General features: G+C 38.8%; 1 protein-coding gene across 1 annotated transcript in view; it reads left to right on the top strand.

Annotated features, from left to right (window-relative positions):
* LOC128653797 (ABC-type organic anion transporter ABCA8) overlaps positions 1-25,611 on the top strand; it is a 669,484-nt gene that overhangs the window by 212,704 nt on the left and 431,169 nt on the right. Inside the window, exon 8 of the mRNA XM_053707306.1 lies at positions 11,313-11,498. Coding sequence (XP_053563281.1) covers positions 11,313-11,498 — 186 coding nt within the window. The remainder of the gene's footprint in view (positions 1-11,312; positions 11,499-25,611) is intronic.

Below are 25,611 nucleotides of genomic sequence, written 5' to 3'. Positions count from 1 at the left end.
TTGTTCTTCACTCACAAGAAACAATATATAATTATTAAATAAACAGTATTTCTTTCCAATGGCATGGAGAGTCCACAATTCTATTTAATTACTGTTGGGAATTAAGCTCCTGGCCACCAGGAGGAGGCAAAGACACCCCACATTTCAAATAAAATGGTAAGTGCACAAACAGGTCATACTCACAGGATTTCAGCTTTAAATCAGCATTTTATTAAAACCATCGCAAGGGCATCTTCAGATGCAGCTTCAGATTTTATTAAAATATAGCTCAACGCGTTTTAGCGAAACAAGCTTTCTCAAGAGCATAAAATCAATATATGTCAAAGCAAATTGGAGTAGCCTAGCAAAATCCTGTACACAATATTTATAGCCATCAGCTCTGCCTGCCTTTCTCAGGCCACACCCATTCACAGGTGTGCTAAGTCTGGCTCACATCAGAGCTGTAACCTATCTCTATCCTGTTTTGTTAGGAGATGTCAGGTAAAAACAAATCATGCAATCAAATATGCCATTTAAAAACTAGTGTGTAAAAATATGCCAATAAATCTTAATCACTTTGCCTTTTGACGCATCATAACAAAAGGGGCTTATTATTGAGAACATTTTATTTGATGCATAGAATGTAAGCCCCTTTTGTTATGATGTGTCAAAAGGCAAAGTGATTCAGATTTATTGGCATATTTTTATTATTATGGTGGGAGGATGCTTAAAGCTTTGCTGGGGTGTCTTTGCCTCCTCCTGGTGGCCAGGAGCTGAATTCCCAACAGTAATTGAATGGAATCGTGGACTCTCCATGCCAGGAAAGAAAATAATTTATCAGGTAAGCATAAAACATAATTTATGTAAGACCTTACCTGATAAATTAATTTCTTTCATAGTGGCAAGAGTCCATGAGCTAGTGACTTATGGGATATACATTCCTACCAGGAGAGAGCAAAGTTTCCCAAACCTCAAAAGGCCTATAAATACACCTCCAACCTCACTCATACCTCAGTGTAACATATAGCCAAGTAGTGAGGTGTAAAAAAAAAAAAGGAGTAAAAAGCATACAAAAAGAGGAACTGGAAAAATAATGTGCTTTATAGAAAAAAAAATCCTAACTACAAAAAATAGGGTGGGTCTCATGGACTCTTGCCACTATAAAAGAAATGAATTTATCAGGTAAGTTCTTACATAAATTATGTTTTCTTTCATGTAAGTGGCAAGAGCCCATGAGCTAGTGAAGTATGGGATATAATACCCAAGATGTGGTCCACGAGTCACTAGAGAGGAAGGGATACAATAAAAACAGCTATATTTGCTGAGAAACTAAATCCAAAAAAAAATTAAGTTTTCTTAAAAATTAAAAAAAACTCAAATCAATCAATCAAATTGAGACAGCTGCCTCAAGAACCTTTCTACCAAAGACTGCTTCCGAAGAAGCAAACACATCAAAATGGTAAAATTTAGTAAATGTATGCAAATGTATGCAAAGAAGACTAAGTTGCTATTTTGCAAATTTGATCAACTGAAGCTTCATTCTTGAAAGCCCAAGAAGTGGCAACTGATCTATTAGAATGAGCTGTAATTCGCTGAGGCAGAGACTGCCCCGCCTCCAAATAAGCTTTGTGAATCAAAAATTTCAACCAAGAAGCCAGAGAAATGGCAGAGTTTTTCTGACCTTTCCTGGAACCAGAAAAAAGAACAAATAGAGGATCAGGTCCAACAGACATCGCTGAATGCAGAGAGCTGCTGGTGCAATGCTGCCCCCTGCAGACTCGCGGCCAATAGGCCGCCAGCAGGGGGTGTCAATCACCCCGATCGTACTCGATCGGGTTGAATTCCGGCTATTCATGTCCGCCTCATCAGAGCAGGTGGACAGGGTTATGGAGCAGCGGTCTTTGTGACCGCTGCTTCATAACTGCTGTTTCTGGTGAGCCTGCAGGCTCGTCAGAAACACAGGCCCTCAAGCTCCATTCGGAGATTGATAGATAGGCCCCAATGACTTGAAGTCTTTCTGAAATCGTTATTAGCCTCAACATACTCTCTTACCACATCCAAAGAATGTAAAGACCTTTCAAGAGTATTCTTAGGATTAGGACACCAGGAAGGAACAACAATTTCCTTATTAATGTTGTTAGAATTCACAAATTTAAATGAAGTCCGCAAAACAGCTTTATCTTAATGGAACATCAGACAAGGAGACTCACAAGAGAGAGCAGACAGTTAAGAAACTCTTCTAGCAGAAGAGATAGTCTAAAGAAATATTACTTTCCAAGAAAGTAATTTAATATCCAGAGAATGCATAAGCTCAAAAAAATGAGCCTGTAAAATCTTCAATACCAAATTGAGATTCCAAGGAGGAGAAATAGATTTAATAACAGGTTTGATACAAATCAAAGCCTAAACAAAACAGTGAATATCAGGAAGCTTAGCAATCTTTCTATGAAATAAGACAGAAAGAGCAGAGATTTGTCCTTTCAAAGTATTTGCAGACAACCCTTTATCCAAACCATCCTGAAGAAACTGTAAAATCCTAGGAATTCTGAAAGAATGCCAAGAATAATCATGGAACACCATGAAAAATAGGTTTTCCAAACCCGATGATAAATCTACCTTGAAACAGACTTACGAGCCTGTATCATAGTGCTAATCACTGAGTCAGAGAAACCTCTATGACTAAGCACTAAACGTTCAATTTCCATGCCTTCAAATTTAGAGATTTGAGATCCTGATGGAAAAACGGCCTTGAGACAGAAGGTCTGGCCTTAAAGGAAACTGGCAACTGGACATCCAGACAAGATCCACATACCAAAACCTGTGAGTCAATGCTTGTGCTATCAGAAACATATAAGATCCATTATAATCTTGGAGATCACCCTTGGAAGAAGAACCAGAGGCGGAAAAATGTAAGCAGGTTGGTAAAACCAAAGAACTGCTAAAGCATCCACCATCTCCACCTGAGGATCCTTGGACCTGGAAAGGTATCTGGGATGCTTCTTGTTTAGACAATAGGCCATCAGATCTATTTCTGGAAGACCCCACATCTGTACAAGATGAAAAAAACACATCTGGATGGAGAGACCAATCCCCTGGAAGTAAAGTCTGACGGCTAAGATAATCCGCTTCTCAATTGTCTACACCTGGGATATGAATTGCAGAAATTTGACAAGAGTTGGATTCCACCCAAGAAAGTATCCAAGATACTTCTTTCATTGCTGAAGGACTGCGAGTCCCTCCTTGATGATGCCACTGTTGTGATATTGTCTGTCTGAAAATGAATGTAAAGTTCTCTCTTCAATAGAGGCCAAGCCTGAAGAGCTCTGAAAATAGCATGGAGTTCTAAATTATTGATTGGTAACCTCGCCTCTTGAGGATTCCAACCCCCTTGTGCTGTCAGAGACCCCCAGACAGCTCCCCAACCTGTAAGACTTGCATCTGTTGAGATCACAGTCCAGGAAGGATGAACAAAAGAGGTGATGGTTTAACCACCAAGTCAGAGAGAGTTGAGTGTTGGGATTTAAGTATATTAACTGTGATATCTAAGTAAAATCAATGCACCATTGGTGAACATGCAAAGCTGTAGGGTCTCATATGAAAATGAGGAAAGGGGATCGCGTCCGATGCTGCAGTCATGAGACCTAAAACTTCCATGCACATAGCAACTGAAGGGAATGATAGAGATTGAAGGTTTAGACAAGCTAAAACCAACTTCATTTGTCTCTTGTCTGTTAGAGAAAGAGTTATGAAGGGTACTTATCAAGGCGTCTACTTTACCTGCCTTCGCCGGCCCAATACGCCCACCTAAGCTCGCCTACCATCGCCGCCGCGGACCTGAATATGTTCGCCTAAGTTATCAAAAAAGCTGTAAAAAAGCCGTGCACCAAGTACGGGGCGATGAGCAGCGGACTGTGATAGTTATCACTCATCCGATCTCGCTGCTCTTCGGCTTTTTGACAGCTTTATTGACAAGCTGTCACTAAGCACCCACACTAACTACCCCCTATACCGGCGCCCCCGGAGCCCCCCGCAACTAAATAAAGTTATTAACCCCTAAACCGCCGCTCCTAGACCCCGCCGCAACTCTTATAAATGTATTAACCCCTAAACCGCCGCTCCCGGACACCGCCGCCACCTACATTATACCTAGTAACCCCTATCCTGCCCCCCTATACTGCCGCCACCTAGAATTAAGTTATTAACCCCTATCCTGCCGATCCCGTACTTCGCCGCACCTAAATAAATAGTTTAACCCCTAAACCGCCGCTCCCGGACCCCGCCGCAACCTATCTTAAACTTATTAACCCCTAATCTGCCCCCCCTACACCGTCGCCACCTATAATAAAGTTCTTAACCCCTATCCTGCGGATCCTGGACCTCGCCCCAACTAAATAAATAGTTTAACCCCTAAACCGCCGCTCCCGGACCCCGCCGCAACCTATCATAAACTTATTAACCCCTAGCCCCCCCTACACTGTCGCCACCTATAATAAAGTTATTAACCCCTATCCTGCCCCCCTACACCGCCGCCACTGTAATAAAATTATTAACCCCTAAACCTAAGTCTAACACTAACCCTAACACCCCCCTAACTTAAATATTAATTAAATACATCTAAATAATATTTATCTTATTAACTAAATGAATCCTATTTAAAACTAAATACTTACCTTTAAAATAAACCCTAATATAGCTACAATATAAATAATAATTATATTGTAGCTATCTTAGGATTTATTTTTATTTTACAGGCAACTTTCAATTTATTTTAACTAGGTACAATAGCTATTAAATAGTTATTAACTATTTAATAGCTACCTAGCTAAAATAAAGAGAAATTTACCTGTAAAATAAAAACTAACCTAAGTTACAATTACATCTAACACTACACTATACTTTAATAAATTATTCCTATTTAAAACTAAATACTTACCTGTAAAATAAACCCTAAGATAGCTACAATGTAATTAATAATTACATTGTAGCTATTTTAGGATTTATATTTATTTTACAGGTAACTTTGTATTTATTTTAGCTAGTTAGAATAGTTATTAAATAGTTATTAACTATTTAATAACTACCTAGCTAAAAGAAATACAAAATTACCTGTAAAATAAATCCTAACCTAAGTTACAATTAAACCTAACACTATACTATCATTAAATTAATTAAATTAATTACCTACAAATAACTACAGTTAAATACAATTAAATAAACTAACTAAAGTACAAAAAATAAAAAAAGCTAAGTTACAAAAAATAAAAAAAAAAGTTACAAACATTTAAAAAATATTACAACAATTTTAAGCTACTTACACCTAATCTAAGCCCCCTAATAAAATAACAAAGCCCCCCAAAATAAAAAAAATCCCTACCCTATTCTACATTAAAAAGTAAACAGCTCTTTTGCCTTACCAGCCCTTAAAAGGGCCTTTTGCGGGGCATGCCCCAAATAAAACAGCTCTTTTGCCTGTAAAAGAAAAATACAACCCCCCCCAACATTAAAACCCACCACCCACATACCCCTAATCTAACCCAAACCCCCCTTAAATAAACCTTACACTACCCCCCTGAAGATCATCCTACCTTGAGTCATGTTCGGCCAGCCGACCACCGATGGAACCGAAGAGGAGATCCGGAGTGGCAGAAGTCATCATCCAAGGGGCGCTGAAGAAATCTTCCATTCGATGAAGTCATCATCCAGGCGGCGCTGAAGAGGTCTTCGATCCGATAGAAGTCATCATCCAGGCGGCGTCTTCAATCTTCATCCATCCGGAGCGGAGCGGAGCCATTTTCAGAAGAGCCTACGCGGATCCATCCTCTTCTTCCCGACGACTAACGACGAATGACGGTACCTTTAAGTGACGTTATCCAAGATGGCGTCACTCGAATTCCAATTGGCTGATAGGATTCTATCAGCCAATCGGAATTAAGGTAGAAAAATCTGATTGGCTGATTCAATCAGCCAATCAGATTCAAGTTCAATCCGATTGGCTTATTGGTTCAGCCAATCGGATTGAACTTGAATCTGATTGGCTGATTCTATCAGCCAATCAGATTTTTCTACCTTAATTCCGATTGGCTGATAGAATCCTATCAGCCAATCGGAATTCGAGTGATGACATCTTGGATGACGTCACTTAAAGGTACCGTCATTCGTTGTTAGTCGTCGGGAAGAAGAGGATGGATCCGCGTAGGCTCTTCTGAAGATGGCTCCGCTCCGCTCCGGATGGATGAAGATTGAAGACACCGCCTGGATGATGGCTTCTATCGGATCAAAGACCTCTTCAGCGCCGCCTGGATGATTACTTCATCGGATGGAAGATTTCTTCAGCGCCCCTTGGATGATGACTTCTGCCGCTCTGGATCTCCTCTTCGGTTCCATCGGTGGTCGACTGGCCGAACATGACTCAAGGTAGGATGATCTTCAGGGGGGTAGTGTTAGGTTTATTTAAGGGGGGTTTGGGTTAGATTAGGGGTATGTGGGTGGTGGGTTTTAATGTTGGGGGGGGGGTTGTATTTTTCTTTTACAGGCAAAAGAGCTGTTTTATTTGGGGCATGCCCCGCAAAAGGCTTTTTTAAGGGCTGGTAAGGCAAAAGAGCTGTTTACTTTTTAATGTAAATGTTATTTTATTAGGGGGCTTAGATTAGGTGTAAGTAGCTTAAAATTGTTGTAATATTTTTTAAATGTTTGTAACTTTTTTTTTTATTTTTTGTAACTTAGATTTTTTTATTTTTTGTACTTTAGTTAGTTTATTTAATTGTATTTAATTGTAGTTATTTGTAGGTAATTAATTTAATTAATTTAATGATAGTGTAGTGTTAGGTTTAATTGTAACTTAGGTTAGGATTTATTTTACAGGTAATTTTGTATTTCTTTTAGCTAGGTAGTTATTAAATAGTTAATAACTATTTAATAACTATTCTAACTAGCTAAAATAAATACAAAGTTACCTGTAAAATAAATATAAATCCTAAAATAGCTACAATGTAATTATTAATTACATTGTAGCTATCTTAGGGTTTATTTTACAGGTAAGTATTTAGTTTTAAATAGGAATAATTTATTAAAGTATAGTGTAGTGTTAGGTGTAATTGTAACTTAGGTTAGTTTTTATTTTACAGGTAAATTTCTCTTTATTTTAGCTAGGTAGCTATTAAATAGTTAATAACTATTTAATAGCTATTGTACCTAGTTAAAATAAATTGAAAGTTGCCTGTAAAATAAACATAAATCCTAAGATAGCTACAATATAATTATTATTTATATTGTAGCTATATTAGGGTTTATTTTAAAGGTAAGTATTTAGTTTTAAATAGGATTCATTTAGTTAATAAGAGTTAAATTTATTTAGATGTATTTAATTAATATTTAAGTTAGGGGGGTGTTAGGGTTAGTGTTAGACTTAGGTTTAGGGGTTAATAATTTTATTAGAGTTGCGGCGGTGTAGGGGGGGCAGGATAGGGGTTAATAAATTTATTACAGTGGTGGCGGTGTAGGGGGGGGCAGGATAGGGGTTAATAAATGTATTATAGGTGGCGACGGTGTATGGGGGCAGATTAGGGGTTAATAAGTTTAATATAGGTTGCGGCGGGGTCCGGGAGCGGTTTAGGGGTTAAACTATTTATTTAGTTGCGGCGGGGTCTGGGATCCGCAGGATATGGGTTAATAAATTTATTCTAGGTGGCGGCGGTATAGGGGGGGGCAGGATAGGGGTTAGTAGGTATAATGTAGGTGGCGGCGGTGTCCGGGAGCGGCGGTTTAGGGGTAAATACATTTATAAGAGTTGCGGCGGGGTCTAGGAGTGGCGGTTTAGGGGTTACTAACTTTATTTAGTTGCGGGGGGCTCCGGGGGCGCCGGTATAGGGGGTAGAACAGTGTAGTTAGTGTGGGTGCTTAGTTACAGGGGTATCAATAAAGCTGTGAAAAAGCCGAAGAGCAGCGAGATCGAATGAGTGATAACTATCACAGTCTGCTGCTCATCGCCCCGTACTTGGTGCACGGCTTTTTGACAGCTTTTTTGATAACTTAGGCGAACGTATTCAGTTCCGCGGCGGCGATGTGAGGTGAGCTTAGGCGGGCGTATTGGAGCGGCGAAGGCAGGTAAAGTAGACGGCTTGATAAGTACGCCTCATGGTCTCCAATTAGAGCCAAACGTCTTAGGGGAAGGAGAGGTTTTTTTTTCTCTATTCTGACGAAAGGAATGAAAACGATTGGGAGCTTTAAACTTACCCTTAGATTTCTTATCTTGGGGCAGAAAAACTCTCTTTCCCCAAGTGATAGTGGATATAATAGAATCCAATTGAGAGCCAAATAAATTAGTACCCTGAAATGATAGAGATAGTAATCTAGATTTAGATACCATGTCAGCATTCCAAGATTTAAGCCATAAAGTTCTTCTAGTTAGTATAGCTAAAGACATAGATTTAATATCAATTTTAATGACATCAAATATAGCATCACAAATGATATGATTTACATGTTGAAGTAAAAATACAATGCTAGACAGTTCAGGATCTGATAACTGCTGTGCTAAGCTGTGCAATCAAAAAGTTAAAGCAGCAGCAACATCAGCCTTAGAAATAGCAGGTCTAAGAATAAAACCAGTGTGTAAATATGCTCTTCTAAGATACGATACAATCTCCCTATCTAAAGGATCCTTAAAGGAAGTACTATCTTCCATAAGAATAGTAGTACGTTTTGAGAGGAATTGGGCTTCAAAATGCTTAGAATCACCTTTCACTGAAGAAATCAAGCACATCTTGCTTCACTACCTCCAAAAGAGGCAAAGTTGGTAAAACTGAGGTATGAGTGAGGTGGGAGGTGTATTTATAGGCATTTTGAGGTTTGGGAAACTTTGCCCCCTGGTGGCAATGTATATCCCATACGTCGCTAGCTCATGGACTCTTGCCACTTACATGAAAGAAATGTTGTTATCTATAACTCTACATCTATCTATCTATCTATCTATCTATCTATCTATATCTATCTATCTATCTATCTATATCTATATTTATCTATCTATCAGTATCTATATATATATATATATATATATATATATATATATATATACAGTATATATATATAAATAAATACAACATTTTAATGAGTGAAGAGCAATCATATGGCTATACACTCAGACTCCAGGTTATCAATGCTAACACCCCTCACTGAGGATGACAGCGAAACTAACTAGTAACTGGTACAAACAATGACATCATCATTTATAATGATGTTCCATTGAAGGAAATCAGGCTCAGCAAGGCCAAAAATAAATTATCTGTTAAAATTTTACAGTTTTGATATTAGGCATAATGGCTGGTGCCAAAGTTATTCTTCTGAATTTAAATAATATAGCTGTAAAATCCCTAAAAAAGGGTTACGGGGACCGGACAATAGAATTACCTTTTGCCAAGTAGCCTGAATTTATTTGTGTTGAAAATCCAACTATACTGTAGAAAGAACAGCTGGTTGCAAGTTCCTACTGTCCAAAAACTCCTTTTCTGTTCAGACAAAACATCTAACTGATTCATATGAATCGGCGCATACTCAGCGTATTGTGTCCAGAAAGTATAGAATCTTCTGAGAATTTTTTTAACTGGTTATATTACAAAGCTTACTTAATAAATATATTTTAAATCAATTTCTCAATTGTTGGATTCCTCAGGTAATTAGGACTTCCCTATCTTAGGAAACATATGATACTTCCAAATCCTTGGTTTGTTTTTATATATTTGATGCTACAATAAAAAAAAAAGTCAGGAAAATGACCAATATACGATTAGTAGAAGATTAAGGGTCTGATGATCAACAGATCTGCTCTGTTGCGAGATTATCTAAGACGTATCAACAACACTACAAGTTCCCTAAAACAATTTTAGTAAGGTAAATGTTAGCTTTACAGGGTTGTCAATGTGAAGGAGGGACACACATGTTAGAATATGAGGTTAAAAAAAATAACCCAAATATATAGGCCTAGATTACGAGTGGAACGCAGTATTGCGCTTACGCGAACACGATATTGCCGATCTACTCAGTAATACCACTGCATGTAAATGTGCACCGATATTACAAGTGAGGCACAATGCGAACATGACCTCATGTTCGCATTGCCTGGAGCGCTCTTTCATATATACAGCAAACCACCTAGCGCAGCACAGGGGGCAATTTGCGCAGTGTTAAGCAGTATATATATATATATATATATATATATATATATATGTATATGAATATATACATTTATATTTATGTGTTTATATGTGTAAATTCACATATTAAAATATATATGTATATAAGCATATACATATATATTTAGAGTAAAAACACATTCCCCCTTCACCTCTATGTAAAGGCACTTTCAGTGCTTTTTTTTTTTTCAAACACCCTACATCCCCTCACTTTAACCTCTTATAACTGCACGTGCAGTTTATTTTTTCTTTAAAAAGATGCTTATATTTATTTTATATTGAAGAACTGTCCTGTTTATTTGGGGGGCAATTGGGACAACTTTTTATATTTAACCAGAGGTCTGACCACTGGTTAATTGTGCTAAGCTCAAAGGGAAACCGCGATCTTGCAAGAGCATTAACAAGCTACTTGTAATGGTTGGCTATTTAACGTGCGCCCGTAAACGGGCAAATTTGACCCTTTACTCGTGCACATTAAAGGAGTGCTCCACTAATAATTTAGTCCTTTGTGTGATATCTCTCCATGCTGGCAAACTTTTGATCATCAGGCCTTAAAAGGAATTTCCCCTATGTGGGATAAAAATTCTGTTTAAAAGTATGTTTATTTGTATTATTATAAATATATAGATATAAATGTATTATATTTACTAAATAGAAAAAATGAAAAACCTCATACATTGGGGCCTATCTATCAAGCTCCGAACGGAGCTTGACGGCCCGTGTTTCTGGCGAGTCTTCAGACTCGCCAGAAACACAAGTTATGGAGCAGTGGTCACAAAGACCGCTGTTCCATAACCCTGTCCGTCTGCTCTGAGCAGGCGGACAGGAATATCCAGAATTCAACCCGATCGAGTACGATCAGGTTGATTGACACCCCCTGCTGGCGGCCTTTTGGCCGTGAGTCTGCAGGGGGCGGCGTTGCACCAGCAGCTCTTGTGAGCTGCTGGTGAAATGCTGAATACTGAGAGCGTATTGCTCTCCGCATTCAGCGATGTCTTGCGGACCTGATCCGCACTGTCGGATCAGGTCCGCAAGACATTTGATAAAAAGGCCCCATTGTATCAGGAATTTTATGTATTTCAACACATATATAATAACATAGAATAACCAGAGTAACCATATAAACATTTAATAATCTCTTCCTAGATATGTATCACTTTCATGCTGAGTGCCCTGTTCCGGAAACCCAGAGTGACCGCAATAATAGGGTTTTTTATAACTCTCTTCTTCTCTGCTCTGAGCCTCCTTCTTATATCGAGAGACCTTCCCAAAGCTTTTGAAGTCATTCTGAGTATTTTCCCACCGTTTGCCTTCTCAGTTGGATTTATACAGGTATGTACACATTAGACATATTATTCACAGGTTATATTTATATTCAATACATGATTTTAACTGCTAAAGAGGACACACAAAAGTATAATCAAAATTGGAAAGATCAACAAAAAAGTTCAAATAACTTTATAAAAAATATGAAAAGTAATGTACAGAAAACAAATTATAAGTCACAAAATCAAATTAAAGAAGCAACAAATAAACCTTTTCAGGTAAAAACCTAAACAATATTCTGAGTGAGAGAAACCAAATTATCCAGTAAAAAGACATAGAAAAAAAAATCAAGAAATTCAAATACAAAATAGATATTTAGAACTACAAGAAGAAAGTTCAGATGAAGGAGAGGGTTTTTTTTAGAAGTAGAAAAAAAGAAAGAAATAAGAAAGAATCCAGATCTCTTCAGCAAAAGAATGAGATATATGAAACAACTAACCTTCCCGAAAGAACAAGGAAAGAGAAAAATGAGACAATAAAAAGTCATGGCATTTTCAATTTATCTAAGGTTTCAATTTTGCACCAGGTTGTAGAATGATCAAATTTGATATGTATGTAGATATCCAGAGGTTTGTAAGAAAACTGCCAATTAAATCCCATATTACAGAACTAAAATACTCAAATGATACACAATTTTAGTTTATTTAAACACTCTCGGCTAGATTTAGAGTTCTGCGGCCAAAGGGGTGCGTTAGCTACGCGTGTTTTTTCCTCCCCGCACCTTTTAAATACCGCTGGTATTTAGAGTTCACAGAATGGCTGCGTTAGGCTCCAAAAAGGGAGCATACAGGCATATTTACCGCCACTGCAACTCTAAATACCAGCGGTGCTTGTGGACGCGGCCAGCTTCAAAAACGTGCTCGTGCACGATTCCCCCATAGGAAACAATGGGGCCGTTTGAGCTGAAAAAAAAACTAACACCAGCAAAAAAGCAGCGTTCAGCTCCTAACGCAGCCCCATTGTTTCCTATGGGGAAACACTTCCTAAGTCTGCACCTAACACCCTAACATGTACCCCGAGTCTAAACACCCCTAACCTTACACTTATTAACCCCTAATCTGCCGCCCCCGCTATCACTGACCCCTGCATTACACTATTAACCCCTAATCTGCCGCTCCGGACACCGCCGCAACCTACGTTATCCCTATGAACCCCTAATCTGCTGCCCCTAACCCCCGCCGACCCCTATATTATATTTATTACCCCCTAATCTGCCCCCCCCAACGTCGCAGCTACCTTACCTACAATTATTAACCCCTAATCTGCCGACCGGACCTCACCGCTACTATAATAAAGTTATGAACCCCTAATCTGCTGCCCCTAACACCGCCGACACCTACATAATATTTATTACCCCCTAATCTGCCCCCCCCCCCAACATCGCCGCTACCTTACCTACAATTATTAACCCCTAATCTGCCGACCGGACCTCACCGCTACTCTAATAAATGTATTAACCCCTAAAGCTAAGTCTAACCCTAACCCTAACACCCCCCTAAGTTAAATATAATTTTTATCTAACGAAATAAAATAAATCTTATTAAATAAATTATTCCTATTTAAAGCTAGATACTTACGTGTAAAATAAACCCTAATATAGCTACAATATAAATAATAATTATATTGTAGCTATTTTAGGATTAATATTTATTTTACAGGCAACTTTGTATTTATTTTAACCAGGTACAATAGCTATTAAATAGTTAAGAACTATTTAATAGCTACTTAGTTAAAATAATTACAAAATTACCTGTAAAATAAATCCTAACCTAAGTTACAATTAAACCTAACACTACACTATCAATAAATAAATTAAATACAAATACCTACAAATAAATACACTAACTAAAGTACAAAAAACAAAAAAAGAACTGTTACAAAAAATAAAAAAATAATTTACAAATATTATAAAAAGATTACAACAATTTTAAGCTAATTACACCTACTCTAAGCCCCCTAATAAAATAACAAAGCCCCCCAAAATAAAAAAATGCCCTACCCTATTCTAAAATAAAAATTGAAAATCTCTTTTACCTTACCAGCCCTTAAAAGGGCCTTTTGCGGGGCATGCCCCAAAGAATTCTGCTCTTTTGCCTGTAAAAAAAACATACAATACCGCCCCCAACATTACAACCCACCACCCACATACCCCTAATCTAACCCAAACCCCCCTTAAATAAACCTAACACTAAGCCCCTGAAGATCTCCCTACCTTGTCTTCAGCACACCGGGTACCACCGATCTGTCCAGAAGAGGCTCCGAAGTCTTCATCCTATCCGGGCGATGTCTTCATCCAAGCAGGGGCTGAAGAGGTCCATCATCGGCTGAAGTCTTCATCCAAGCGGGGGCTGAAGAGGTCCATCATTTGCTGAAGTCTTCATCCAAGCGGGGGCTGAAGAGGTCGATCATCCGGCTGAAGTCTTCTATCAAGCGGCATCTTCAATCTTCTTTCTTCCGGCTCCATCTTCATCCCGCCGACGCGGAACATCCATCCTGGCCGACGAACTCCCAACGAATGACGGTTCCTTTAAGGGACGTCATCCAAGATGGCGTCCCTCGAATTCCGATTGGCTGATAGGATTCTATCAGCCAATCGGAATTAAGGTAGGAAAATTCTGATTGGCTGATGGAATCAGCCAATCAGATTCAAGTTCAATCCGATTGGCTGATTGGATCAGCCAATCAGATTGAGCTCGCATTCTATTGGCTGTTCCGATCAGCTAATAGAATGCGAGCTCAATCTGATTGGCTGATTCCATCAGCCAATCAGAATTTTCCTACCTTAATTCCGATTGGCTGATAGAATCCTATCAGCCAATCGGAATTCGAGGGACGCCATCTTGGATGACGTCCCTTAAAGGAACCGTCATTCGTCGGGAGTTCGTCGGCCAGGATGGATGTTCCGCGTTGGCGGGATGAAGATGGAGCCGGAAGAAAGAAGATTGAAGATGCCGCTTGATAGAAGACTTCAGCCTTATGATGGACCTCTTCAGCCCCCGCTTGGATGAAGACTTCAGCCGATGATGGACCTCTTCAGCCCCCGCTTGGATGAAGACTTCAGCCGATGATGGACCTCTTCAGCCCCCGCTTGGATGAAGACATCGCCTGGATAGGATGAAGACTTCGGAGCCTCTTCTGGACGGATCGGTGATACCCGGCGTGGTGAAGACAAGGTAGGGAGATCTTCAGGGGCTTAGTGTTAGGTTTATTTAAGGGGGGTTTGGGTTAGATTAGGGGTATGTGGGTGGTGGGTTGTAATGTTGGGGGGGTATTGTATGTTTTTTTTTACAGGCAAAAGAGCAGAATTCTTTGGGGCATGCCCCGCAAAAGGCCCTTTTAAGGGCTGGTAAGGTAAAAGAGCTTTTCAATTTTTATTTTAGAATAGGGTAGGGCATTTTTTTATTTTGGGGGGCTTTGTTATTTTATTAGGGGGCTTAGAGTAGGTGTAATTAGCTTAAAATTGTTGTAATCTTTTTATAATGTTTGTAAATTATTTTTTTATTTTTTGTAACTTAGTTCTTTATTTATTTTTTGTACTTTAGTTAGTGTATTTATTTGTATTTATTTGTAGGTATTTGTATTTAATTTATTTATTGATAGTGTAGTGTTAGGTTTAATTGTAACTTAGGTTAGGATTTATTTTACAGGTAATTTTGTAATTATTTTAACTAGGTAGCTATTAAATAGTTCTTAACTATTTAATAGCTATTGTACCTGGTTAAAATAAATACAAAGTTGCCTGTAAAATAAATATAAATCCTAAAATAGCTACAATATAATTATTATTTATATTGTAGCTATATTAGGGTTTATTTTACAGGTAAGTATTTAGCTTTAAATAGGAATAATTTATTTAATAAGATTTATTTTATTTCGTTAGATAAAAATTATATTTAACTTAGGGGGGTGTTAGGGTTAGACTTAGCTTTAGGGGTTAATACATTTATTAGAGTAGCGGCGAGGTCCGGTCGGCAGATTAGGGGTTAATACTTGAAGTTAGGTGTCGGCGATGTTAGGGAGGGCAGATTAGGGGTTAATACTATTTATTATAGGGTTTTTGAGGCGGGAGTGAGGCGGATTAGGGGTTAATAACTTTATTATAGTAGCGGTGAGGTCCGGTCGGCAGATTAGGGGTTAATAATTGTAGGTAAGGTGGCGGCGACGTTGGGGGGGCAGATTAGGGGTTAATAAATATTATGTAGGGGTCGGCGGTGTTAGGGGCAGCAGATTAGGGGTACATAGGTTGCGGCGGTGTGCGGTCGGCAGATTAGGGGTTACATTTTTTTATTAGAGTGGCGGCTATGTGGGGGGGCCTCGGTTTAGGGGTACATAGGTAGTTTATGGGTGTTAGTGTACTGTAGAGCACAGTAGCTAAGAGCTTTATGAACTGGCGTTAGCCCAGAAAGCTCTTAACTCCTGGCTTTTCTCTGCGGCTGGAGTTTTGTCGTTAGATTTCTAACGCTCACTTCAGCCAAGACTCTAAATACTGGCGTTAGAAAGATCCCATTGAAAAGATAGGATACGCAAATGGCGTAAGGGGATCTGCGGTATGGAAAAGTCGCGGCTGGAAAGTGAGCGTTAGACCCTTTCCTGACTGACTCTAAATACCAGCGGGCGGCCAAAACCAGCGTTAGGACCCCCTAACGCTGGTTTTGACGGCTAACGCAGAACTCTAAATCTAGGCGTCTAACATTAAACCTAAATAAGTTTTTAACCCATTCCAATAGAAATCAACTCCTATGGAGCTGTTTGTTGAATTAGTTAAAAGAGATATTGATAAATTGTAAATCTGTTATAATTTGAATTTGATAAAACAGTAACAAATAGCATTGTAAAAACTTAAAGGGACAGTCAACACTAAAATTGTTGTTATTGTTTAAAAAGATAGATAACGCCTTTACTACCCATTCCCCAGCTTCGCACAAGTATCATTGTTATATTAATATACTTTATAACATTTAAACCTCTTATTACATGATTTTTATTTGCTTTTCACAACAGGGGAGTGCTAGTTCATGTGAGCCATATAGATAACATTCGGGCAGATTATGAGTTACGCGCGCTATAGGGAATTTAACGAACGCAACAAAAGTTACGTTTTTTAACCCTCTATAGCGCAGCCATTACAAGTTTCAAAACACCCGCCTTGTGCATGCGATATGGTTGCGTTGAGCTCCATACCGCACACAATACAAGTGCTGTTTTATAGACATCAATGGGGAGAGCGGGCTAAAAAAAAAACTAACACCTGATCGCGGAATGAAAATCTCCGTAACGCAGCCCAATTGATGTCTATGGGAAAAAAAAAGTTATGTTTAAACCTAACACCCTGACATAAACCCTGAGTCTAAACACCCCTAATCTGCTGCCCCCGACTTCGCCGACACCTACATAATGTTGTTAACCCCTAATCCGCCGCTCCCAATATCTCTGCCACTATACTAAAGTTATTAACCCCTATTCCCTCACACGCCACCATCACCCACACTATAATAAATCTATTAACCCCTATTCAGCTGCTCCCCGACATCACCTCCACTAAATAAACCTATTAACCCCTAAACCGCCAGCCCCCCACATCGCAACAACCTAAATTAAACTATTAACCCCTAAACCTAACTATAAACCTAACCGTAACCCTAACCCTAAACCTAACCCTAACCATAACCCTAACCCTAAACCTAACACCTCCTAACTTTAACATAATTAAAATAAAGCTAAAATAAAGTTACAATTATTAACTAAATACAAAATAAGAATAAACAGTTCACAGAGTGAAGCAGAAAGACTAGGGGGAGCTGTTACCATGCGCAACTGGCAGGGAGTGTATGAGAAATAAACACTGTTCATTCAGGATTTCAACTACCAAGCCAAAATAAAATAAAACCCACACAATAATAATGGCACACTGGTCCTAATACGGTAAAACTCTAAAGTAAGGATGATATTGCAAGTCACAATGGAGACACAACATGCATGAAAGTGATAATAGCCACACTTCAGTGACTTATATGATTGCGTGTATACCGCTTTAAATATCCAGGCTGTATCAGCTAAAGTTGCTGCATGACGTATCCAAAGTCAGCTGTCAGCACAAAAGCTGCAGGTAATTCACAGCCTTAAACACAATGTTGACAATAATTCAAAAGAATGCATGAGAAATAGCTGTGTTAAACGTTACCGTATGATTTCAGTGCCTCTTCTCTTGTGTGGGTGTAGTCCGGTGTAAGCAGTTCATAATAGGCTGGAGTCACAATAATTATTCATATACTCACTCTGCCCGGCTCCTCACTAACAGTCCAATGCCTCCCAAGCAAGTAGTGACGTGTCAGGCGTCCTGAGCTCCCAAACAATCCTGTAGTGCTAGGAAAGGAAGGAATCCCTAATTTCCTTATGTAATGAAACAAGAAAAAAGAACCCAGCACATAATAGGTAGGATCCAAATGATGAATAAAAGTTCCAGTGAAAAAAGAATAATAAAACGTAGCCTTTATTCAAGTCAGTAAGACTTATACATAAAACCTGCAAACACACATCTGACCGGTTTCGGCGTGGATAGCCGTAATCCTAGATGTACAATCGTACATCTAGGATTACGGCTATCCACGCAGAAACCGGTCAGATATGTGTTTGCAGGTTTTATGTATAACTGTTCTTTTATATAAATATTTAAGCTACAGGTATAGCAATACTATAATTATAATAGACTATTGTCTTAATTATATCAAACATATTTTCGATATAATAAACTACAGATATAGCCACACTCTATTTGGACAAACTACTGTCCTAAATAAATACAAAATGTATTCTCTAACCTAACACCCTCTTAAATTAACCCACATTACTTAAACTAATACATTCTAAAGTTACAAAAAATAAAAAAAAACTAACGGCCAGATTACGAGTTTTGCATTATAAGCGGCTCGGTAATAACTTGCAAGTTATTTCCACCGCTCACCTTTAATAGTGCTGCTATTTCCAAAAACCTGCGTTAGCGGGCAATATGGTTGTGTTGAGCTCCATACCGCATACAAATACCAGCGCTGCATTGAGCTGTTTTTACGTGCTTGTGCACAATTTCCCCATAGACATCAATGGGGAGAGCCGGCTAAAAAAAAAACTAACACCTGCAATAAAGGAGCGTAAAGCTCCGTAACGCAGCCCCATTGATTCCTATGGGGAAAGAAAATGTATGTTTAAACCTAACACCCTAACATAAACCCAGAGTCTAAACACCCCTAATCTGCTGCCCCTGACATCGCCGACACCTACATTACACTTATTAACCCCTAATCTGCCGCCCCCAACGTCGCCGCCACCTACCTACGCTTATTTACCCCTAATCTGCTGCCCCCAATGTCGCCGCCACCTACCTACACATATTAACCCCTAATCTGCCGCCCCAATGTCGTCGCCACCTACATAAATGTATTAACCCCTAATCTGCCGCCCCCAATGTCGCTGCCGCCACTATACTAAAGCTATTAACCCCTAAACCTCTGGCCTCCCACATCACTAACACTAAATAAATATATTAATAAATATATTAACCCCTAAACCTAACCCTAACCCTAAGTCTAACCCTAACCCTAACACCCCCTAACTTTAATATAATTAAAATAAATCTAAATAAAAATTACTATCATTAACTAAATTATTCCTATTTAAAACTAAATACTTACCTATAAAATAAACCCTAAGCTAGCTACAATATAACTAATAGTTACATTGTAGCTATCTTAGGTTTTATTTTTATTTCACAGCTAAGTTTGTATTTATTTTAACTAGGTAGACTAGTTAGTAAATAGTTATTAACTATTTAATAACTACCTAGTTAAAATAAATACAAAGTTACCTGTAAAGAAAAAAAACCTAACCTGCCTCACACTAACACCTAACATTACACTAAAATTAAATAAATTACATTAATTAAATACAATTAACTAAATTACAAAAACAAACAAACACTAAATTACACAAAATAAAAAAGAAATTATCGAATATTTAAACTAATTACACCTAATCTAATAGCCCTATTAAAATAAAAAGCCCCCCAAAATAAAAAAAAATAGCCTAAACTAAACTGCCAATAGCCCTTAAAAGGGACTTTTGCGGGGCATTGCCCCAAAGAAATCAGCTCTTTTACCTGTAAAACCCCCCACAAACAACCCCCCAACAGTAAAATCCACCACCCACACAACCAAACCCCCCAAATAAAATCCTATCTGAAAAACCTAAGCTCCCCATTGCCCTGAAAAGGGCTTTTGGATGGGCATTGCCGAAGATCCACTTACAGTTTTTGAAGACCGGACATCCATCCTCATCAAGCCGGGAGAAGTCTTCATCCAAGCGGGCAGAAGTCCTCAACGAATCTGGGAGAAGTCTTCATCCAAGCGGCAATAAGTCGTCCTCAAGGGGGGCAGAAGTCTTCATCCAGACGGCATCTTCTATCTTTATCCTTCTAACGCGGAGCGGCTCCATCTTCAAGACATCCAGCGCGGAGCATCCTCTTCTTTTGATGGATTATGAAGAATGAAGTTTCCTTTAAGTGACGGTATCCAAGATGGCGTCCCTTGAATTCTGATTGGCTGATAGAATTCTGTCAGCCAATTGGAATTAAATGGTAAAAAATCCTATTGGCTGATGCAATCAGCCAATAGGATTGAGCTCGCATTCTATTGGCTGTTCCAATCAGAATTCAAGGGACGCCATCTTGGATGACGTCATTTAAAGGAAACTTTATTCTTCAAGATCCATCGAAAGAAGAGGATGCTCCGCGCCGGATGTCTTGAAGATAGAGCCGCTCCGCGTCGGAAAGATGAAGATAGAAGATGCCGTCTGGATGAAGACTTCTGCCCACCTTGAGGACGACTTCTTGCCGCTTGGATGAAGACTTCTCCCGGCTTTGTTGAGGAATTCTGCTCGCTTGGATGAAGACTTCTCCCGGCTTGATGAGGATGGATGTCCGGTCTTCAAAAACTGTAAGTGGATCTTCGGGGGTTAGTGTTAGGTTTTATTAAAGGTCTATTGGGTGGGTTTTATTTTTAGATTAGGGTTTTGGGCACAGAAAAAGAACTAAATGCCCTTTTAAGTGCAATGCCCATCCAAATGCCCTTTTCAGGGCAATGAGGAGCTTAGTTTTTTTAGATAGAATTTTTTTGGGGGGTTTGGTTGTGTGGGTGGTGGGTTTTACTGTTGGGGGTTGTTTGTATTTTTTTTTACAGGTAAAAGAGCTGATTTCTTTGGGGCAATGCCGCACAAAAGGCCCTTTTAAGGGCTATTGGCAGTTTAGTTTAGACTAGGGTTTTTTTTATTTTGGGGGGGCTTTTTTATTTTGATAGGGCTATTAGATTAGGTGTAATTATTTAAATATTTGTTAATTTCTTTTTTATTTTATGTAATTTAGTGTTTATTTTTTTGTAATTTAGTTAATTGTATTTAATTAATGTAATTTATTTAATTTTAGTGTAATGTTAGGTGTTAATGTGAGGCAGGTTAGGTTTAATTTTACAGGTAACTTTGTATTTATTTAAACTAGGTAGTTAGTAAATAGCTAATAACTATTTACTAACTAGTCTACCTAGTTAAAATAAATACAAACTTAGCTGTGAAATAAAAATAAAACCTAAGATAGCTACAATGTAACTATTAGTTATATTGTAGCTAGCTTAGGGTTTATTTTATAGGTAAGTATTTAGTTTTAAAATGGAATTATTTAGTTAATGATAGAAATTTATATTTAGCTTTATTTTAATTATATTAAAGTTAGGGGTGTTAGGGTTAGGGCTAGATTTAGGGTGAGGTTTAGGGGTTAATAACTTTAGTATAGTGGCGGCGGTGACGTTGGGGTGGCAGATTAGGGGTTAATAATATTTAACTAGTGTTTGCGATGTGGGAGTGCAGCGGTTTAGGAGTTAATATGTTTATTATAGTGGCGGCGATGTCCGGAGCGGCAGATTAGGGGTAATTAATTTTATTATAGTGTTTGCAATGCGGTAGGGCCTCGACTTAGGGGTTAATAGGTAGTTTATGGGTGTTAGTGTACTTTGTAACACTTTAGTTATGAGTTTTATGCTACAGCTTTGTAGCGCAAAACCCATAACTACTGACCTAAGATGGCGGTACGGATCTTGTCGGTATAGACTGTACCACTCACTTTTTGGCCTCCCAGGCAAAACTCGTAATACCAGCGCTGTGGAAGTCCCACTGAAAAAGGACTTTTTGAAAGGTGCGGTAGTTACGTTGCGTTACGGCCAAAAAAGTGTGCAGTACAGCTATACCTACAAGACTCGTAATAGCAGCGGTAGTGAAAAAGCAGCGTTATGAGCCATAACACAAAACTCGTAATCTGGCTGTAAGTTTACAAAAAATAAAAAAAGGCTAACATTACAGAAAATAAAAAATCAAATTTCCAAATTTAACAAAATTAAACCTACCCATTGCCCTGAAAAGGGCATTTGTTTGGTCATTGCCCTTAAAAGGGCTTTTAGCTCTTTTACTGCCCATCCCTAATCTAAATAAAACAAACCCCCCCAAAAATACCTTAAAAAAACCTAAGTCTAACCCCCAGGTTGCTACTCACCGTTCCTGAAGTCTGGCGGAGAAGGTCCTGTTCCAGGCGGTGAAGTCTTCTTCCAAGCGCGACCTCTTCTTCTTCCAGTAACATCCTGCGCGGAGCAGAGCTGAAGACCGATGACCACGGAGCTGAAGACCGGCGACCCTGGAACTAAAGACCGGCGACCCTGGAACTGAAGACCGGCGACCGTGGAGCCATGAAGCGTGGAGGATCCTCTTCGTACGATTCCCGCCGTACACTGAATAATGAATTCAAGGTACGCGATTAAAGATGGCGTCCCTTGAATTCCTATTGGCTAATTTGATTCTTCCAATTCAAATCAACCAATAGGATTAGAGCTACTCAAATCCTATTGGCTGTTCAAATCAGCCAATAGGATGAGAGCAAGTTAAATTCTATTGGCTATTCAAATGTGGGTGGTTGATGGTTAAGTGATTAAGGGGTTAATTACTTTATTATTTAGCGATGTGGGGGTTTGCGGTGTATTGGTTAATACTTCGTGTAGGATTTTTTTTTTGTTATATTTCATGCATGTTTTTTTTTTAATACTTGATGCGGGTGGTTAGTTTTGTAATGCTCCGTTTGCCTTCGCTGCATCAACCGGGCTGCAGCTTACGGGTGGATTCTTGCAGGGTGGATTCTTGCAGGGTGGAATTTTCAGAATTCAACTGGATGCAGCTTCGCTGCATCCAGGTGAATTCTTTTGTCCTCGCGCTGTCAACACTCCATTGAGGATGCGTGCGCAACTGCCGACGGCGAGGGACATTACAAACACAATTATAGTATAGATACACATATATATACTGTATATACAAAATATGAGCCTAATTTGTTAAAGTCACACATGAAGTGTGAAAGCATAACCTGAATTTGAAAAATCACGATCCTAAATACAGTGCTGTATACAAAATAAAATATAAAATAGAAAGTCCAAAATTTAATCTGAAGTGTAAATTGATATAAAGTAGAAAGCACAAAGTGTAAATGCAGCAGAACTCTCATGTCATGCAGTGCTATATTGCACTGGGCTCGTCTCTCCTTCTTATACAGAAATGCAGGGAACTGCCTGTGGAGAAGCAAAGCAAAATCTGCCTTTTAAATATTTCACTAGGGATCTCGCAGTGCTGGAGGATTATTTTAGAATATCTCACCTGAGCAGAGAGGTTTTGAATATCAGGGACTACATGTTGGAATACTAAACGAGAAGTTATTTACTTTCTTGAATTTTTCTAGAACACCAACTCTTTATATCCTTCCAAAGATACACAAAGGTACAGAAGCCCCATTAGGATGCCCTTTAAAGGACCAGATTATAAGTAGCGTGCTAACAGTTACACACAAGAGAATAAGGGGCTATATTCCAGGTGTGTGCGTGCGTCGGGGTTTCCGCTTGTATTACAAATTAAAAGTTAATGTGATCGTGTTTTTTGATAGAATAATTACCTTATCCTCAGAGCACTGGTTAACTGTTTAGCGAAACATAAAAGTGTCAAAAAAATATTCAAAAAAAATATTTCACCAAAACGTTATAAGGGCTCAAAGATATGAGGTCTCAGACACAGAGTTTAACATAGACATACATACATATAGATGTCTAATGATGCATATTTATGTATGTGTATATATATATATCTTTTACTGTGAAAATTAGTAACGTTTCATGGACAAAGTATCCCCTTCCTCAGACCTTTCAGACTTTGTCCCCAAAAAGTTACTACTTTTCACAGTAAAATAGTTTTTTGGAAAAAGACCAGCGAGTGCAAGTTTTTTGTTTTACTGTAGTCACTCTGTACTAGCACCCTGGCAGTTGTGGCATTAGGTGAGAGTGCTTTCCATCGAACCTATATATATATATATATATATATATATATATATATAGTAGAAAAGAAAACAGCACTCTCTGGGCTTAACTTAAACAGATAGTTTAATCGGTAACGTTTCGGGGAATGCTCCCCTTCATCAGACCAACAACATACAAGTGCAACAAACTTTTAAACATACATAGTCCCCTCCCCCTTGTGCAAAAACCGCCAAAACTGGTTGCCATGGCAACCACACATACAGTGCAAAATAAATACAAATGATAAATGATAAAGCAATAGTCATGTCACAGAACCCACACAATTAAATAAATTCATAAATAATCCTGATATATGGGCAGCTATGCAAAGGATCCTTTAAACAGTACAGTTTAGAGCCCTAGAATAATATAGATTAGAACAGTGCATCCATCCCCATATCACATGTTAATGTATATTATACAGGGAGAAGTAACAAAATACCATTCAGCTTCAGGCTGTATAAACAAATCCTATTTATCACAGTAAAAAGACCAGTGTACACCCATACCCCCATGCCACATCGATCAATAACTGTTATGTGTGTCAAACCTGTCTAATACTGCACGTCATACTGATACAGTAGCGATCCGTCTTGACAATGATCAATGATCATTAATCCTAAACATAGGGCAAATATGTTAGTTGAACTCCCCATAAGCAGCTATCTAGCAGGGTTACAAGCGTTGAGGATAATATAATAATCGTCCAACCCGATCCTAACTGTGGCCCAGAGCAGCCATCCCATGCAGGCCTATGTCAGCGCTTACAGAGTGCTCCGTATATCGCATGTATTTAGTAATGCGCATGCGTATCGCGCCGGCACGAACCGCCCCCCATAAGACCCAACTGTGTTGTCATTAGTTCAAATGGACAAGCCCCCACAAGTATCTATGTGCACTATTGACCAACGGGGATTAGCTATAACAGTTGTTGATATTAGCACAGCGTCTGTGCTCACATAAGGTATACACACATCCGTGCAGGGGTAAAAAAGAAGTCAGGGACAACATAATAAGCCAACGCTAAATAGGCAAGTTCATACAATCTATAGTATGAACTTGCCTATTTAGCGTTGGCTTATTATGTTGTCCCTGACTTCTTTTTTACCCCTGCACGGATGTGTGTATACCTTATGTGAGCACAGACGCTGTGCTAATATCAACAACTGTTATAGCTAATCCCCGTTGGTCAATAGTGTACATAGATACTTGTGGGGGCTTGTCCATTTGAACCAATGACAACACAGTTGGGTCTTATCGGGGGCGGTTCGTGCCGGCGCGATACGCATGCGCATTACTAAATACATGCGATATACCGAGCACTCTGTAAGCGCTGACATAGGCCTGCATGGGATGGCTGCTCTGGGCCATAGTTAGGATCGGGTTGGACGATTATTATATTATCCTCAACGCTTGTAACCCTGCTAGATAGCTGCTTATGGGGAGTTCAACTAACATATTTGCCCTATGTTTAGGATTAATAATCATTGATCATTGTCAAGACGGATCGCTACTGTATCAGTATGACGTGCAGTATTAGACAGGTTTGACACACATAACAGTAATTGATCGATGTGGCATGGGGGTATGGGTGTACACTGGTCTTTTTACTGTGATAAATAGGATTTGTTTATACAGCCTGAAGCTGAATGGTATTTTGTTACTTCTCCCTGTATAATATACATTAACATGTGATATGG

Source organism: Bombina bombina, chromosome 1, assembly GCF_027579735.1.
Source record: "Bombina bombina isolate aBomBom1 chromosome 1, aBomBom1.pri, whole genome shotgun sequence".
NCBI lineage: Eukaryota > Metazoa > Chordata > Amphibia > Anura > Bombinatoridae > Bombina > Bombina bombina.
Note: the sequence above shows the minus strand (reverse complement) of the source record. Positions and strands in the feature narration are given on the sequence as shown.